The 19,775-nt window shown below is 46.2% G+C and overlaps 1 protein-coding gene and 1 long non-coding RNA gene across 7 annotated transcripts in view; both read right to left on the reverse strand.

The window, feature by feature from the left end:
• Positions 1 to 12,976, reverse strand: part of Fnbp1l (formin binding protein 1-like) — a 100,951-nt gene extending 87,975 nt beyond the window's left edge. Inside the window, exon 1 of one of the 6 annotated variants that reach the window (NM_001039609.2) lies at positions 3,012 to 3,206. In NM_001039609.2, coding sequence (NP_001034698.1) covers positions 3,012 to 3,035 — 24 coding nt within the window. In that variant the 5' untranslated portion in view covers positions 3,036 to 3,206. Of the gene's footprint in view, positions 1 to 2,676; positions 2,867 to 3,011; positions 3,262 to 12,898 lie in introns of those variants that run through there. The other 5 variants (XM_039102443.2, XM_063281952.1, XM_063281951.1 and 2 more) reach the window with 5 other exon arrangements.
• Positions 12,977 to 16,553: 3,577 nt separating this feature from the next.
• Positions 16,554 to 18,682, reverse strand: LOC134485683 (uncharacterized). Its single transcript, XR_010063942.1, has 2 exons — positions 18,608 to 18,682; positions 16,554 to 18,229 (listed from the first exon to the last, which is right to left on the reverse strand). It is a non-coding gene; the product is annotated as an uncharacterized LOC134485683 (long non-coding RNA).
• Between the last annotated feature and the right edge of the window lie 1,093 nt (positions 18,683 to 19,775).

Here is a 19,775-nt window from a genome sequence, read left to right on the forward strand (position 1 = left end):
GTTGACTCTAACCACCACCTCACTTAAATGCTCATTTAAAACTAGAAGTCTCTTAAAGCACAGTTCAAATACAGTTAATACAGTTAATGCAAAAAGCCTCAAAAATACAAAACAAAAGCCTAACCTAATCCATTTAGCAAATTACTGTTAGTTCTGAAACCCAGTGCCACAAATACAACAGTTTTATAGACTACCTTTATTTCAAAATTTAACATAAAACTTTAAGAAGCATTAAAACAAGCAAGCTATGGTAGTGTACACCTGTATCCCCAGGAATTCAAGACCAGCCTGGGCTCTACTGTGAAACCCTGCTAAAGAAGAAAGATTAAAATGGCAAAGGGGGAGGGGACTGAAAAGAAAGTTGATAAAGTGGCAAGTCCAAAGACCTGAATCCACAAAGGAATGAGTAAGTAAAACACCCAGGCATAATCCCAGGACTGAGGAGCCAGAAGCTCCCTGGCAATGAGGCTCACCTAATCCGCAAGCTCAAAACAAAGGAGAAATCCTGTTAGAAAAAACCAAGGTGGAGGGCTCCACAAAAACACCGGTTTGACCTCCGTCCTCCACATGCATGCATACCCACACATGCAAACACACACATAAAAGATACAACAGCAAAAACCACCAGTTACAGCAAATGACTCAAGTTTGAGCATGTAATTATATATCATTACATTTTTTCTTAAAATGAATTTTCAATAATTAAACCTTTAGGACAGTCATGTGACCCTAAAGATAAAATGTGACAACTGTTTTCTATATTTAAACTTTGATGCAAATTTTCCAAACATCAAATTCCCAATGACCACAGACAGTATAGGTGTTTGTATTATACTGCAACCTACTGGAAAACACAATCTCTCATTCAAAGCTGTAAACAAGGACTAGAGGACATGGCTCAACAGTTAAGAACACTTAACTGCTTTTGCAGAGAACCTAGGTTCAAATCCCATTACCCACATCCAACAACTCGAAAGCACCTGTAACTCCAGCTTCAAAGAATCGTGGGTCCTCCTAACCTCCTTAGGCACCCATTCATATGCATGCACATGCATACACACATGCACACACAGACTAAAAAATAACTGTTTTTAAAAGACTACAAAGTCCAATCAGGTTTTATGCTTTGTTCAATGGCTAAGAAGAGCACTTGCTGCCTTTGCAGAGCACCTGAGTTTGGTTCCCAGCATTCGTGATTAGCCTCATAACTGTCTGAACTACAGCTCCAGGGGGTCTGATGCCCTCTTCTGGCTCCTTTGCCAGATATACCCAGATTCAGCCACGAATAAATACATGATTTAAAATTTAAAATAAGGGGCTAGAGGTAAGACTTGATGGCAGTGTTCCTGTCTAGTATGTGTGTGTGAGGTCTTGGGTTCGATCACCAGCACCAAATAGATAAATAATAAATTTTGTAAATGGAAAATAAAACTATACCCATCTCCATTCACTGATGACACTGTAATGCATCATAAAATGTACAAATAAAAGGGGGTGAACCTTAATCGAAGCAGCAATTGGAGGGAGAGTCAGGTGGATCTCTGAGTTTAAGCACAGCATGGTCTACATGTCGAGTTCCAGGCCAGTCATGTTTATAGTGAGACTATCTCAAACAAACAAACGCGAAAACAAACGGGAAAGGACCAATAATGCCTGGAAATCTAACTGATGTTACATGATTCGTTTACAAATGACGTTCAGTATTATAAGAACAATCAGTGGAGAGGCTCCTGAGGTATTTTGTCTTGGTGGTATGTTTGCAGACTGGGCAAACACTTGTGCAGAGTGTTACAGGACAGATTCCTGGGGCTGGGTTAAGTAGGTGACTAGATGAGCTTTTAAGTGTCGCTTCTAAAATTCCCAATCTACAAAACACGTGGGAAAAGAGAAAACATTCGGCCTTCCGATTAAAACGATCTGCTTCGAATCCCAGTTTAGAGCACATACTCAAAACTTGTTCCTCCTCTCCCGCTACAGAGATTTTCCGAGATTTTCCCAAACAAAGGCACGGAAAATATGCACAGGTGGGATAAAAAGGGGAGTGGCAGAGGCTAGGCGGCGCTCGAGACAGCGCCCCCACGCCGCCAAGGTTCCTGGCGGCACCTGAGAAATCACTGCCCTGCACACCTCCACCCTCAGGTGGCCGCGTCCTGAGCGAATTCCCCGACCTATAACCCTCCGCCTGCACCTTGGTCGCGCATTGGGTATTGTCTGTAGCCTCCAGCGCCCAGGAAAAGCACGAAAGAAAGACCAAAAGGGGAGGGGGGGCTCGGACAGACAGACAGGCGCACACACACACACACACACACACACACACACACACACACACACACACACACACGGAGAGAGAGAGAGAGAGAGAGAGAGAGAGAGAGAGAGAGAGAGAGAGAGAGAGAGAGAGAGGTGAGAATAAAGAACGAGAGGGAAATCAAGCAATCCGCAAGCCGCGCGCTCCTTTCGGCAAAATGAGCGTCCCTTCCTCGATCCCTCTACCTAATTCGGGTCACAAATGCAGACCCGCCAGCCCAAAGAGCCTGCAACCGGAGCTGGCCGGCGCCGAGTCGCGGGCGCCCTCGGTCCGGAGCAAGGAGGCAGCAAGAGAGGGAAATGGGCGTGTGGGTTGGGCCTGGCTGGCCCGAGGCCGGGCAGGGAACAAAGCCGCCCGGCTCCCCCTACCTGGAACTGGGGCGTCGCCCAGGCGCGCGGCGCGGGGATCCGAGCGGCGCCCCTTCGGGACAATAGCTCCCTCCCCCGCCGTCGGGCGCGGGGTACAAAGGCGCGGCGCGGGGCCGGGCGCCCGTCTGCAAAGTCAGGCGGAGGCGGGAGAGGGGACCGTGGCGGCCGTCTAGGGTTGCGGCCCGGCCCCTTGGAGGGAGTACAGAGCAGCCGCCCCGTCGCCTCCCCGCAGTCGAGCGGGCTCTCGCGGCACAAAGAGGCGCGGAACCCCGCGCCGCGCCAACCCCGGGGCTCCCGCCGCCGACGGCGCGAGCCTCTCGGCTCTTCACACTCACCCACAGCTCGGTGCCCCAGCTCATGGCGGAACCTAAGGCGACTGGCGCCGGCAGGCTGCTCCCGCTGTCCGCTCGCCCCGACTTTCCCTTCTCAGGACCGGGCCGGCAAGTGTCTGCCTCGAAAGCTGCCGCCACCACCGGGTTCCCCAGTGAGTGAGAGAGACACGACTGAAGCGAGCTGCCGCCGCGTCCCCGCCTCCCGGCAGCGGGGAGGGAGGGGGCCGGGGCCGAGGGGAGGCGGGACGGCGGGGAGGGGGCGGGCCGCGGTGCACCCTGGGATCGGGGCGGGCCCGCACTCGCGCGCGCGGGGGCTGGCGGGGTCCCCTCGAAGCTGCTCTTCCCGCACTCCTCCGACCCTCGGCGGTGTCCGCTCTGGCCGCGGGGCTCAGGGAAAGCCGCACTCAGACTCCCACTCCAAGATGGAGAGCGAAGGAGGACGCCCACTGCCCCTGCCTTGCTCTGAGACCCCTCAAAGGCGACCCCACACGTCAGCGGTCCCCTGCCGACCACTGACAAAGAAAATCTCTCCAGACGTTTGAGCAGAGGGGTGTGAGCGTGTGTTCAGTTAAAAACCTTTCTTGTTAAGGTACTTCTCCTTCCAGGCTTGGCGCTTCAGCCTCTGATCTTCGGGAATCACAAACGTGTGTAAAGGTCAAACGTCCAATGTGAATGCAACGTGTCACACGACGTGTCTGTTTTAATAGAGCATTTTGATTTGATTGTAAGGGAAATCTTTTTTTTTTTTTTTAAGAGGCAGACGACCCAGTAATCTTTTGGGGACGTTGCCATGGTAAAAGACTTGGTGTAAAGCGAACCCGACTGACACCTGCAGGAGGTGAGACACTGAGCTTGCCCGAATTCTAGGTTGCTGGGCACCTCCAGGGGCCGGTCTCTCCCTCACTGTGCAAAACAACCTGTTCAGAGCCTGGGGCATCTTTTGCCTCCGATAGGAATCTTGGACGCAGACCACCGCTTGATTTTATCTCTGCTGAGTTATTTCCCCAGCCTGCCTCCACTGGCAGTCACCAAGTTTGGCTGGTGCTACTAGATACCCAGTACAGTATGCTCAGTAACTCCCTAGCATATGCTTTAGTATTAATTGCTTGTCGCTACACACACACACACACACACACACACACACACACACACACACACACACACATTTTCATTCTATAACTAGTAGAGTACTCTTCAGTGAGTCATGACAACTGAATGCTTCAAGCCCCCACCCCATCCCATCAACAGACTTCTTATCAGCATTGAAACTCCTCCCCTACAGGACAGGCACAGGTGTTCCAGCTTCTTCCGCCCCAACCTTCCTGTTTGCCTAGTTCTGCTTCCCGCTGAAGTCCAGGCAAGTAGCCAGAGCTCTGCAGGCAGTCTAGCCACCACTCACCAAATTCTTTGCTGTCCTTTTCTGAGGTAGGCTGAGCAAACGAATACTCTCTTCTAATTAGGTTAAAGCCGGTTTTCGAAAATGCTCTTTGAACGTCTCTGAAGCCAGGTGTGGTGACGCATACCTGTAATTTTAGTGCTCCAGCGAGGCTAAGGCGTAACTACAGGAGTTGGAGGCTAGCCTGGGTTACAGAGTGTGCAGAGGTTGGAGAGGAGGGGAGGGACCAGGTGAGAGAGAATGTTATCCGAAGCAATAATTTCTTTCCAATATTTTTCTATATTTCTCTGTTTCAAACAGGCCTGCCTCTTTCAAAGTATGTCTTCTAACAGTGCTAATCACCTCTCCGGTCTCACTCTCACTTTCTAGATAATATGAATTTATGTAGCAATCACTGGTTAAACTAATTAGTAGTGGGACATACTTAATAAATGGCTGTCTCATTTAGAGCTATTCCAGTGCTAAGATGTAGCTTACCGAAGCTCTGGCATGTAAGAAAGACATAGGGGCCATAATTCAAACTAAAACTACACCTCTAGAGGAAGAGGCAGGTGAATCTCTGAGTTCAAGGGCAACCAGATCTACATGTGGTGTTCCAGGACAGACAGGGCTACGCATGCCATGTCTCAAACAAAAGTAAATTAGGCCATTATTGGTCACATTAAAGCTATACTGTCTACAAAATTCCCCAATAAAGCATAACGTTCTGTCTCCAAGCTGAGTCATTGTTTTCCCTAAAACTTCTGAATATGACTTCAAAATTTAAACAACTTATTGTCTTAAAAGTGAAAACGGATTTTGAGCTGAGGATATGGGTAGAGCACTTGCTTGGCATGGATGGGTCCTTGCTTGGAGTTCAATTCCCACTTCTGGAAAAACACCACCACCACCAACAACAAAACAGACTGCAAGACCCTAGAATTGAATTAGCTACAACCCGAGCAGCTGGCCACACCTGTGCCACATGGTCTAATTCTTCTTAGTTACATCATCAGTTTTAACTACTGCAGCTTTGTCTGTCATGCTGAACGTCTTGGGCACCACAAAAATAAGAGCAAGTTCTTACAATATAAAAATAAATGTGTCTATTATATTTTGTTTTAAATTCTAATATTAATCAAAATTCAAAACATATACTCTATATATCCCTGTCTCTAAAATAGTTGACATTTAGCCATACAAGGTGTTTTACACACTACACCACACACACACACACACACACACACACACACACACACACAAAGAGTAATGCAGTCAAATGCTATATCGCAGAGGTTTTGTTGGGGGTGTTTTGGGTTTTATTATTGTCGTGTGTTAAGTGTGCGTCTTAGTTAGGGTTTTACTGCTGTGAAGAGACACCATGACCAAGGCAACTCTTATAAGGAGGACATTTAATTGGGGCTGACTTACAGGTTCAGAGGATCAGTCCATTATCAATATGGGAGCATGGCCGTGTCTAGGCAGGCATGGTGCAGGCAGAGCTGAGAGTTCTACATCTTCATCTGAAGGCTGCTAGGAGAAGCCTGGCTTCCAGGCAGCTAGAACGAGGCTCTTAAAGCCCACACTCACAATGACCAACATGGCCACACCTCCTAATACTGCCAGTCCCTGGGCCAATCCTATTCAAACCACCACAGTGTACATGAGGGGAAGTGGGCGGTGCGTGCTCCATTGTGCACGTGGAGGTGAGAGGACAACTGTAGAGTCAGCTCTTTCCCCTCTGCATGCGGCCCATGGATCAATGGCACACCTGCAGACTTGCACAGCTGTCACCTTTGCCTGCTGAGCTATCCCAGCAGCCCAGCATAGCAGGCTGCATTAGTCAGGGTTCTCTAGAGTCACAGGACTTATGGGATGTCTCCATATGTTAAGGGAATTTACTGTGATGACCAACTAACCCAACAATAGCAGCTGTGGATGGGAAGTCCAAGAGTCTAGTAATTGCTCAGTCCCACAGGGTTAATTGTTTAAGCTGGTCTTTTGTAGAAATAGGTTTCAACAGATGTGCTGGAAAATAAGTGCAAGCAGGTGAAGAGTGACTCTTCCTCCTTCTAGTGTCCTTATGGAGGCCTCCAGCAGAAGGTGTGGCCCAGATTAAAGGTGTGTACCACCATGCCTGTACCTGGGACTTGCTTTGTCCCAGGCTGACCTTGAACTCAGAGATCTCCTTGCCTCAGTCTCCTGAGATTAAAGGCCTGTACTACTACCTTGCCTGGGCCTAAGCTTTTCATGGCCACTTTGCCGCAAGCTCTCCATGCCAAGATCAGAAACTTGTGTCTTCCAGCCTCAAGATCTGGATCCCAGGTGAGGGATCCCCTCCCAATTCTGGGTTGTCGTTCCCCAGATAGAGTCAAGTCAACAACCAGGAATAGACATCACACCAGTTAAGCTATTTGGAATTTTTCATCGTCATTGTTAAGTAGTTAAATTAACATATTCATAATCCAACTCCCGATTGTGAATATTTTTAGTATAGCAAGGGCATCATCTACTCTGAATGCTCTGGATGGGGTCCCTGCTCTACCTGAAGCCTAAACTTTACAAAACTCCTGTCAACAGTATCTTTGTGCTACTTAACCTACTGGCAGGGAACCAAATCATGGTTCCTATTTCGTACTGCAGCATTTTGAAGCTAAGTGACACTAAGAATCAAGGGGAAAATTACATATTTACTCCAATGAGTAAACTGTAAAAACGTTACTACAAAGGCACTTTTACAATTTTAATCATTTTTACTCTGTCCTTTCTTCCTACCCTCCTTCTCTTCTCTCTTTCTTTAATTCTTTCTTTCTAAAAAAGAAAAGAAAAGAAGTCTTATACAGGCCATAATGACATCCAAAAAGTGGACCAGGCTGTCTTGAACTCATGATCCTCTTGCCTCAGTCTCGCAAGGGCTGGTGGGCCACTGCAGTTTGATACACTGTTTCTTTCTCATTATGAAAAACACTTCTGAGGGAGTGTGTTTTTAATTAAGGCTTGAACCCCTGGTTATCCTGCCTCTGCCTCTGAAGGGCTGAGATGCCAACACCTTGACAGACTGTTTCCTTCCCAATATGGGGAACACTTTGAATGCAGTTTTATTTTGAACTCCAGTCCATAACCAACCATTGAACTGTTGTGGGTTTTTTCTTTTATCACACATTTATTCAAACACAAGCCTCTCTTATAAGTTCTGTTTTCACTGAGTAGGCTTCTAAAGTTTTTCTTTCCAACTAACACAAAGTAACTCTCCCCTGTGATCCCAGCACATCGTAAACATTGATCTCCTGCCCTTTCCAGTTTCTAATTTCATTGAATAAATTGTGGCTTTTTAAAAAGTTGTGTGTAAAGCACAGTTGTTCAGTGGCTGCATTGTGAATATGTAATAATTCACTAGTTCAAGCACTCCAACCTCCAGTCCCTTGGTTGCAAGGAAGAAACAAAACCTCAGTCAACTTGGTGTCTGGAGTATGGGAAGCCGCCTTTAGTATGTATGTGTCAATGCCCCATCCCAAATGAATATCATACACCATTCCTACCACCCAAAGTGTAAACAGTGCAAGGAGCAACTGACCTCTTCTCATTAGAAATACTCAGGCTGTCTTCTAGAACTGAAAACTTCTTAAGTGTGCAGGATGGAATGCACCTATAGTTACCCAACTCCGGAAGCAGAAGTTGGAGCATCAGAAGTTCAAAGTCCTCCTCGGCTCCCAAGGAGCTTGAGGCCAGCTTGAGCTGCAGCAGACCCTGTTTAGATTAATGAACAAAACCCTACTGAGGCGGTGACAGAGATTCCTGTCTGTCAGTAGGCCAGAAAATCAAGCTAAAACTTTATCAGGAAGAATGTCAAAAGCTCACAATGGAGCACTCACAAGAAGAATCTTACTAGGCCCCTGATTCCATGCCAGCCAAGGGAAGAACGGCAGTAGCTAGTTAATAGTCATCACTACTGTCTGTTATTGCTAGAACTGGAAGACATCCAAACTTCAAGGGCATGGCTTAAGGTGGTTCCCTAGAGAAAGGAGAAAAACGGGAAGAAAGAGAGTAAGGTGCATAGACAGGCTATGTTTTGCTTTCTGGAAATTCTATTTTCCATTATTAAATGCAGTTAAAACATCTCCTGTAATGATCCTAATGAAACTTTGCAAAAAGAAAAAAACCGTACCTGCGTGGTGATGTACATGTGCCGTCCCAGCACTCAGGAGGCAGAGGCAAGAGAATTACCGTGGGATCATTGAAAGTTCAAGGCCAGCCTGATCTACACAGTAAGTTCCAGGCTAGCCAGGGTGATGCAGGGAGACCTTGTCTCAAATAAATGAAATGAACGGAAGGAAGGAAGGAGGGAGGGAGGGAGGGAAGGAAGGAAGGTAGAAAGAATGAACAGAATTATATAAATCAAAATGACTATATCTATCTAAAAAGGTGACTTGCTTCTACACATCTATGATGAATTGTCTATCATTTTTGACTATACTATGACAGAATGTGCAGTTTTAAAAACAGTTCAGTAGGAGGCTAAAAGCATTAGGCATTCTTGCAGGTAAAGTTGGTTCAGTTCAGTTCTCAGTACCCACACAGCAGTTTATAACATTAGTAAGTCTAGTTCCAAGGGACCAAATATCTTCTGGCCTCTGGGCACCAGGCATGCACATACTTACATGTAAGCAAAACATGAATACATATAAAATAGAATAAATAACCTTTAGAAAATTTAAAAATTAAATATTTATGTTCATTCTCTCCTGAATAGATATTACCATTTTTGGACACTTACAATAGTTTCGTAAAGTAGTTTAAAATTATACAAGTTGGATGTTTTTTTAAAAGATTCACTTTATCTGACATGTATGCTTGCTTGTGTGTATGTAACATGTATGCTTGCTTGTGTGTATGTAACATGTACGCTTGCTTGTATGTATGTAACACGTACGCTTGCTTGTATGTGTGTAACATGTACGCTTGCTTGTATGTGTGTAACATGTACGCTTGCTTGTATGTATGTAACATGTATGTTTGCTTGTATGTATGTAACATGTATGCTTGCTTGTGTGTATGTAACATGTATGCTTGCTTGTGTGTATGTAACATGTATGCTTGCTTGTGTGTATGTAACATGCATGCCTGCTTGTATGTGTGTAACATGTATGCTTGCTTGTATGTAACATGTATGCTTGCTTGTATGTACGTAACATGTATGCTTGCTTGTGTGTACGTAACATGTATGCTTGCTTGTATGTATGTATGCACTTGGTACTTTTGGAGGTCACAAGGTGGCAATTCAGTCTCCTGAAGCTGGAGTTAGAGGCAGTTCCAGGTGTGGCTCTGAGTGGGTGCTGAGTACCAAACCTGGAACCTCTGCAGGAGCACTAGGTACTTGTAAACATCGAGCCATCTCTTCAGCTCCTCCACCAGTTAGTAACGAAAATACTCCAATGGTTTCTCCTACCTGTTGGCTCGTTTGATGATAATCTGTATTGACAAATTTTAAGATATGAATATCAATTTGCAAAAACAACACGTAGATCTCAGTGTTCATTTTTAGGAAATCCAGTCAGAGCTGGCTATAGTCACATATACCTGCAGTCTCAGCACTTGAGAGGCAAAGGCAAGAGGATCAGGTGTTCAAGGTCAGGCTCAGCCACGTAGCTGGAAGCCAGCCTGGGCTACCTGAGACCAGCACTAGTGTACTAGGAATTTGTATCAAGCCTTTCTACCCAGTCTCTTTGTTCCCAGAATAACGACTCTGAGACTTAATTATTTATGATTGAATGCCCAGACCATAGGCTTTGACTGGCTTCTTGCCTACCTCGTAACTAATATAACCCATTTATTCTAATCTATGTCTGTCACATCTCCTTGATTTCATGTGTCCACCTTCCCCAGAGTCCAGAGCAAAATCTCCAGATCTCTACTCTTTCCCAGAATCTTGGGAAAGTCACCTAGAATGTCTCACCTTCTAGTTCCTGCCTCAGCTAACAGGCCATCAACTTCTTATTGACAAGTGAGGGTTCCACACAGTCCCTAAGAGATTCTCCCTACAGGAATTATTGTCTTTCTTTCTTCTTTCCTACAAAGCCTCACCCTGTAGCGCAGGGTGGCCTGGAACTCACTATGTAAACCAAGATGGCTCCAAACTCTTGGTAGGCCCCGTGCATTCCGAGTGCTAGGATTGCGGGCACGAACAGCAACACCTGCCTTGGAATTAAGTGTCTAACTTTCTAACAGAAACTTTGAGGAACATTAAACAATAACATTCTGGCCCCCAAAATCATGTTCAGGCCGTGCGATTTATTCTAAGGCAGATTCTCCTCCAACTGTGATCGTATGAAATCAACACAGGAAGACACCAAAGTAATCTGCTGAGCTAAGGACAAGACAGACTCTCTCTCAGAAAGGGAGGGCAGGCAGGAAACGGACTAACAGAGTCTAGCCTACCCAAAGCTCGACATGGAAGATGCCGGTCAGTCTCTCTTACATTTTGAGTTTTATTTATTAATTAATGTGTGTGTGAGTGTTTGATGTGTGTGGGTAAACATGCTATAGCCTGCATGCAGAAGTCAGAAGACAACTACATGGGGTCAGATCTCTCCTTACACCTTTATGTGGGTCCCAGGGATTAAGCTCAGGTTGTCGGGCTTCTGCAGAAAGTGCCCCTATCCACTGGGCCATCCCACTGGCCCTTCAATGAGTCTTAAAGCTGGGGGTGAGGGATTCCTTCTAATTCCATGTTCCACATGCTGAGCACGCAGGATGGCTGCCAAGGACTTTGTTCCTAAGGCCTAGTTCAGCCTGGCCTGTTCATCAGCTCTCATGGGTTCATGTTCTCCACCTGTAGGATTCCCAGGCTGGCGTTTCACATGGATGGCCTGGTGCCAGCATTTTTTCCCTGGGGAAATGTAAACAAACACCTACTCCTCCTTATAAAACCCAATGACAAGACAAACCAGTGTCTGATTCCACCAAAGCCCAACTTGGTGAACCCTCACAGGGCATGGGTGAGGAGTTACTGCTTACAGGACTGGCTACCCACCCCCGCTGGTTAAAACTAGTTAAACTAGTGCTAGTCACACTAAAACATCTTAACCAGCTACAGCAGTATAGAGACATCCCCTCCGTGTCTCCCTGGCTCCCACTGCCAATCCATCATCCGTATGTCCCGACACCTTCTGACCCCACTAGGCCATGTGTAATTTGGACAGAAAAACATATAAATGTCTGGGAGCACAGAGGGAGCTTCCAGAATCTCAGATGAGGGTCCAGTGTCCCTCCTCAACCCTTCCTCTCTTCTGAGGAAAGTCAGCAGTCATGGCGGATCTCAGGGGTCTCCTGTGAGTAATCTCAGCTGTTCTGATGACAACGATGGCTGGTATACTCAGGGGATAGAATTCACTGTGACACGGTGAATGGTTCCCGTCTCCACTGGACACTGCCGCTCTAAGGGCTTTCAGCAGGAGCTCGACACCTGTGACAAGTCTCTACCTGGGACTCCAGGCTGTCTGTGGCATTCTTTGAAATCTAAGTGGATGCCATCATAGCTCTACAGCTCTTGCAGTATGCAGGTCTGCAGAGTTCATGCCTTGTGAACTCTGCCGAGTCTCCGCTCACCTCTGTGTCTTTTAGAACAGTGGCAAGAGCTATACTAGGGCCTGCCTGACCCCTCCCTAGCTGAGGAAGCTGAGGAAGCTGAGGAGCACTGCACTGGAATGCATAGAAGAGAGTCCTAAGAGGGTCCTAGCTCACCCCAGCCTGACAAACCATCCTCCCTGACTGATGCTCTGGGCCGGGAATAGGAGGAGCAGGTCGAAAGACCTCCAAAATGGTAAGGGTCGATCTCTCACTGCCTTGAATAGAACCTGGCTTTTTTCTACTCATTGCAATTTCCAGTGAATGGTCACTCGACCACATACTTCATGATCTCTACTAAACGACAGCTTTTAAAAACTTGTTTACATGGTGCTGTGGTTTGAATGCCTCATCACAGTTCAAGTTGAAATGCAATCTCCATTGTACTCAGAGGATGAAAATTTAATTCAATTGTTGTATTTGAAGGTGGCATCTTTGGAGGTAATTGGGGCTCAATGAGATTATAAGGACACACACACACACACAGACACACACCCACACACACACACGCACACGCACACAGACACACGCACACACAAGACAGATACACACACACACACACACACACGCACATGCACACACACGCACACTCACACACACACACTCCCATGACTGTATTAGTGACTTTTTAAGAAGAGCAAGCTACTGTGATGGCGCAGGGTTAAGTCTGATAACCGTTCAATTCCAAGAACTCACAACGTAGAAACAGAAAAAAATAAAATTGACCTTTGACCTCCACTCTCATGCCTCAGCGCCCACTTACACACGTATAAACACATAAAATAAATGTGATTTTTAAAAAAGGAAGGAAAATGAGGAGGAGGGGGAGAGGGAAGGTAGGGGAGGGGGAGGGGGAGGAGAAAATCCAAGTAAACAAACTTGCTTGTCTTACCATGCCATGCCCTGAATGGCCTTGGGACTCTGCAGCAGTCAACACTGGCAGGAAGGGCCTCATTAGATGTGGCTGCTCCTGTCTTGAACTTCCCGGCTACCAGAGCGGAAAAACCAACAGGCTTCTGACTTAACCTGTGGTATTCAGTTCCAGCCACAGAAAACAAAGTAAGACACGTGACCAGGTTAAGAACTGTCCAAACCTCTCTGCCCTGCTTCCCGTAAGATTATAAATACCTTCTTTTGGGTGGAGCATTAAACCCCACCTTGCACATGCCAGGCAAATGCCACTCCACCATTTAAGTATATCCCTAGCAGCCCTCGTTCCCCCCCGCCCTCCCCAGCCCACCAACTCTTTAGAGATAGTCACTCACTGTCTCAGACTGGCCTTGAACTCAAGAGCCTCCAGCCTCCACCTCATTCTCCTCCTTGAAAACGCTGGGATTAAGAATATGTGCCTGGTATATAAATCTCATCCTTAAATCATTTCTTTTCCACTCTCATCCTGCTGTGGGTGGTGAGACGCAGCCCTGCAGCTCTTCAGTATTGTGTTGCTTAGCGATTTCCTGGGTTAGATGTCCTAGCTCACTGCTCCCGATTCTGCTTTCCTAAAATCCAGGAAATAAATGGGCTTCTACCGTGTCCTTTACTGTGTAACAAGGATGGTCTTGAGTGTTTTATTATATTTGTGTGTGTATGCATGTGTGTGTATGTGTGCATGTGTGTGTATATGTGTGTATGCATGTGTGTATGTGTATATGTGTGTTTATGTGTGTGTATGTGTGTGTGTTTCCTGAGTATATGACTGCTACTACTCTACTACATGTGTGCCATGCCCCAGAGGCCAAACAAGGGGGTTGGATCCCCAACGCTGTAGTTACAAAGGGTTGTGAGCCATCATATGGCTCCTCTGGGGGGAAAAAAGCATCCAATGCTCTTAAACATCGAGCTGTCTGTCACTCTAGCTTCCAAGCTCCAGTTTTCAATTCCTTTTCCTCAATGCAATCTAAAGCCTCACTAGGGTAGCCATTACTGCTCATATTTCCACAGCCACTTAAATGGGCTCCTTAAGTCCCAGGCTTTCCCTACAGATGGCTTCTCAGCCTTCAAGAGAATCACCCTCAACTATCCATTCATGACTGGACCTCTCTGACGTACGCCTCCAATCTGCCCAGCATCCATCCATTGCCTGATCCAAGCTACTTCTTCCCTTTAGAGCACTTGGTATACAAATAGCCACGATTCCTGCTAATTTTCCATCTTGGGTGTTTGTGGTGCTCTAACAGAGTAGCCCTGACTGGGAAATTATAAAGATTCGATTTTTTCTCTCTCACAGTTCTATAGGAAAGGACTTCTTGCTATGCCATCTGTGTCAGGATGGTAGAAAGCAAGAGATCAGAAGGAGGCCAAACTCATTTAAATAACAAACCCACCCTCATACTAACTACCCCATTCCTTTGTTAGTGATATTAATTCACTCATAAGCGAAGAGTCCTAATGACTAATTGCCTCCCACTTATTGAATGGAGGATCCTGTTTCCAACACAAACATGAGATACATTCAGACTCTAGCAGCTCTGAGAGACTACAATTTTCTTTCAATTCTAACAGAATCTTTCTTTACATTATGATAGCCCATGCTTCTCTTTCATATTTTCATTTCTGTGTGTGTGTGTGTGTGTGTGTGTGTGTGTGAGAGAGAGAGAGAGAGAGAGAGAGAGAGAGAGAGAGAGAGAGAGAAAGGATTTCAAGTCACCTAGGCTGACTTTGAACTCCAGATCTTGCTGCCCAAGGAGTACTGTGATTACTCCAATCACTGGACGGACCACCAGGTCCAGTTCAATCCTTGCTTCTTACTAGTGTTCTAACATCTGTGATTAATTGTCATTTGATCACATATTATTAATTTACTTAAGATCATGAATCGAGGAGCTTGGGAGATGGTTCTGGTTAAGAACACACTCTTCAGGAGATCTCAAGTCTCTTCTCATCACCTTTGTGACCACTCACAAGTGCCAGTAACTCTAGCCCCAGGGACTCTGATACACTCTGGCTTCTCTGGGCACTGCATGCATGAAGTAAAACACTCATACACATAAACTAAAATAAACCCAAAATACATACATCACAATAGTGCATCCTTCTTGTCAAAATCTTAGACCACTTAAGTAGATACCTGATCATTTCTTTAGTGGACAATAACGATGTAGTGTACTGAAAACAAGCATTAGAGCTAAAATGAAAGTTAGGGTTAAGACAGAGCAGTCAAGGATAGTGCAGAAGGTAGTGAGACGTCACTGGATAGATAGCCAAGGCCAGATAGGAGAAAGGACGGTGCTCTGATCTTGAAGTCGCAGTTCAACTCCATCCCCAGCAGGTGCAAGGGACCACTGCCCTTTCCCCTAGTAAACTTCCCAACTTCAAGGGCAGTGAATCCCTCACTGAGAAAGCATCTGCCTGTTCCACAAAGGACACCATCCCAAACCATCCCGAGAAGGGGGAAAGGGAGGATGAATGGCAGACAGGGGAGGGGGGATGGCAGACAGGGGAGGGGGGATGGCAGACAGGGGAGGGGGGATGGCAGACAGGGGAGGGGGGATGGCAGACAGGGGAGGGGGGATGGCAGACAGGGGAGGGGGGATGGCAGACAGGGGAGGGGGGATGGCAGACAGGGGAGGGGGGATGGCAGACAGGGGAGGGGGGATGGCAGACAGGGGAGGGGGGATGGCAGACAGGGGAGGGGGGGATGGCAGACAGGGGAGGGGGGATGGCAGACAGGGGAGGGGGGATGGTGGCAGACAGGGGAGGGGGGATGGCAGACAGGGGAGGGGGGATGGCAGACAGGGGAGGGGGGGATGGCAGACAGGGGAGGGGGGATGGCAGACAGGGGAGGGGGGATGGCAGACAGGGGAGGAGGGATGGCACACCAGAACCTGACACTCAAACCAATCCTCCCTCCACTCCGGAGAGTTGATTTAATTTTCATGCTTGCTTTCTCATCTATAAATACGCTTTATTTGTTTGTTCTACCTGTAACTTGGCATGAGTTGTTCTCTTTAGGGAGCACAAGGCCCCATATAGCTGCCCTGGTTGGAATGAGAGAGGATGTTCTGGGGGTGGGGGGAGTGGCATGGGGAGGTATCACTCCTCATCCACAATTCACATGTCCTCTATTCAAACTGAATTAGGGTTTTTGGCTGGGGCTCAACCCTAGGACCTTATACACAACAGGAAAGCAATCTGCTACTGGGTCGAGTTCCCAGCCATTTTAGCTGAGATTCTGATTCTCATTTCAAAACCAATATAACTCAGATCTTAGATATTTCTGAGGGAGTCGGTCGTTTATTATATGTCACCTAGATCATCTCTAATACAAGGCGTCCTAGGGAATGTTGGTTGGAATAACTCCCTGTGAATAAACATTTTCCTCACGGTTCTCACATCTAGCAGCTAAAAACCACAGAGCTACCACTGGAATTCAAGGTTCAGAAATGGGAAGCATTGTATAGAGTGGACTTAAACAACCGTCAGCGAATAGTGAGGGCGCATTCTGAGAAACGCCCTACGGATACCACCATCATACACACAACCTGTGGTTACCCATGACACTGTCATGTGCCACACGACTAGACTAAAACATCACTTGTTATCTGAAATTCAGATTTAATAGAGAATGCTTTATTTTATCTGGAAGTATCAAATATCCATGCATGAAGCCCCAAGGTCAAGGGCTTTTGAATAGATTTATCTACACCGTGGATTTCGGAGAGTTAATGAAGTTGTTTGTAAATGATGCTTCTTTGTTCGTTGTTTGAGACAGGGTTCCTTGTAACTCAGGAGGCCTCACACACACTCCATAGCGAAGAAGGACGACTCTAAACTCCTGATTATCCTGCGCCTACCTCCCAAGTACCAGAATTACAAACATGCACAAACAAGCCTGGCTTATAAAGTATTTTTAATACACGTCTCTGTAGTGCTTTTCCTGGGGAACAGAGGGGAGGCCTTTATTAGTGACTCTTACTAAAGACTTTGCTTTGAAACCTCTTGGAGAACTTTAATAAATTAAAAAATCTGACAAGGTTCAGAACAGCAGGTGGAGGATGTTTTCACTTTTATCTGAAAGAGGAGCTGGGGCGCGGGGGCTCAGACCTGTAATCCAGCACCTGGGAAGCCAAGTAGATTACTATTCTCAAGTCAGAGGTGGCCTCCTGTGCATAGTGAGTTCGAGTCTAACCCGAACTACAAGAGTGAAGAAACCCTGTCTCAAAACTCTGAAAAAAACTCCAAACCAAATCAAACAAACAAAAAACAAACAAACAAAAAAAAAAAAACAAAGAAAGAAAGAAAGAAAGAAAGAGAGAAATAAAGAAAGAGAGAAAGAGAGAAAGAAAGAAAGAAGAGGAAAGAGAAAAGCAGAAAATGTGCCTTTTAAGACCAGAGAACAAAATACTTTCAGAAGGGACTCAAAGAAAACAGAAACAGAGGGATAAAGAGACTGAGATCTTCCTGCCCACTTTTGCGATACTTGATTTTGTCATAAGGTACATGTTGTTTATTTAAAAGAGTTTTCAACTACAAAATAACAGTAAGGAACCCTAGCAGTACCCAGGATTCCCCCAGGGCCTAGGAGGTCAGCATTCCTAATTCTACAGTGTGTTGTGATTTGACATTAAGAGCACACGCAGATCTCAGGGGCATTTACACAAACAAGCACAAATGCATACAACTTTCACTCAATACACACCATTCCTTGAATCTCCCAGGAAAAGAGTCAAAAAGGAGAGTGACTCTCTTCAAGCTGGGACAGGGACGCTCTCATATAGGCTGAGTCAAAGGACTCCGGGGTCAGCCGTAGGCAAGACCGGAAGTTCCTAAGGGGTTCAGTTGCAGTTGCAAGCTCAGAACAGCAGACTCCTAATTAATGTTTTTGGCCACCTGAGCACGGCAAGAGGTAATTGAGCCTTTATTTATACCCCTAATAAGCGAGCTGCCTTTTCTATGCTTGCACTGGGCAGGGCCAAGAATAACAACAGCCGGATGTCCTGCCACTCCTGGAAACTTCCGGTGTTCTGGCGTCAGAAGAATCTGCCCATCCCGCTTCAAGGTGACACAGCACCTGCTCATAACTGATCTCACTGCTGCTGATTAACTCGCAGATGCCATTTGACTTTCTAAGATTTCTTGATAGGAAACCGCGTCGCCAGCTAGGATGACTTGAACAGGCCCCAGATCTTTGTTCTGGAATTCACTGCAGAAAGGGTGTCTCTTTACCTTTCTCCTTCTCAACAAAACTGGCAGCCAGGCAGTTCTTTGTAGGCAGACGTGCAATCTGAGGTAACAAAACAGAACGAAGAACCTTTTTGTGAGGCCTGGAGAGGCGGCTCAATGGTTAAGAATACTCGCTGCTCTTATAGAGGACCTGATTTTTCACACTCACACCAAGCAGCTCACAAACTACCTGTAACTCCTTCTCAGTCCAGTGGCTCTCTCACCTCCACAGGCACCTGTCCTCACATGCAGAGATCCACACAGTCTCTTTCTCTCTCTCTCTCTCTCTCTCTCTCTCTCTCTCTCTCTCTCTCTCTCACACACACACACACACACACACACACACGCATATCACTAAAAGTAAATAAAATTTTGTGCATACAGATCGTAAATAAATGAAAATTCTATGCACATAGATTGTTAAAGACTCATCTATTACCTTTTCTCAGTGTTCTGTTTTTGTCTGAGGTATCCGGTGGGAAGAAATCACACAATACAGTGCATTTGATTATAGTCACAAAGCCAACTTGGGCAGGGTTAGGAAGCCACGCCCTAGAACTGTGGTGAGTTCCTTTTGGCAGTAACCCCAGGGTTGGTTCTTCAGTCTTAAGTCTTTAAACTGGGCAATTTAAAGGTCTAGAGGTCATTGTAAGTATTTCTTGTATTCTTTGGGAGATAGTGCTCCAAGTCTCCCTTGGTAATCCTGAATTAGAGTCTAACGAGAGAATTCTTAAGATGGCTGTGGGGGTGTTGTTTGGCCTCCTGCTCGGATTTGCTTTAGATGTGCATGCGTTTTAGAGAGAGTTTTGTTATATGGTTCAGAACTCAAAAATTTCCCACCCTAGCCTCCTGAATGCTGGGATTATGGTGTGCTCCACCACACCAGACAAATTACATATATATTTTTTTAAAATTTATGTATATGGATGTTTGGCCTACATGTATGCCTCTTCATCATGTATGTGTCTGTCAAGGCCAGAAGTGGGCGTCAGATCCCCTGGAACTGAAGTTACAGCTAGCTGTTAGTGGTGAGCGGCCAAGTGGGTGTCAGGAATAAAATAGCCCTATGCAAGAGCGACAAGGACCCTAACTACTGAGCCATCTCTCCAATCCCCTAAGGTGATATCTTTGACAAGAAAGATATACTATAGCACTGTGATTTTTATTTGCCTACGGTCCGTACACATGTGTGCACACACATGTGCCTGTGTGAACACATATATGATGGTGTTGGGTTCAGAGGTTGACATCAGGTGTCCTCCCTGTCACTCTCCACGTTATTTTTTTTTTTCTTTTTTCTTTTTTTCGGAGCTGGGGACCGAACCCAGGGCCTTGCGCTTTCTAGGCAAGCGCTCTACCACTGAGCTAAATCCCCAACCCCACGTTATTTTTTTAATTAATTTGTGTGTATGAGTGTTTTTGCACGCGCGTATATCTGTGTACCATGCATGTGCCTTCCGAGGCTAGAAGAGGGAAGTCAGAATCTCCGGAAGTTCCTGATGGACTGTGAGCCACCATGTGGATGCTTTGACTCGAACCTGAGTCCGTTAGAAGAAAACCAGGGCTCTGAGCCACAGAGCTCTCTCCGAACCCCATCTCCTCAATTC

Source organism: Rattus norvegicus, chromosome 2, assembly GCF_036323735.1.
Source record: "Rattus norvegicus strain BN/NHsdMcwi chromosome 2, GRCr8, whole genome shotgun sequence".
NCBI lineage: Eukaryota > Metazoa > Chordata > Mammalia > Rodentia > Muridae > Rattus > Rattus norvegicus.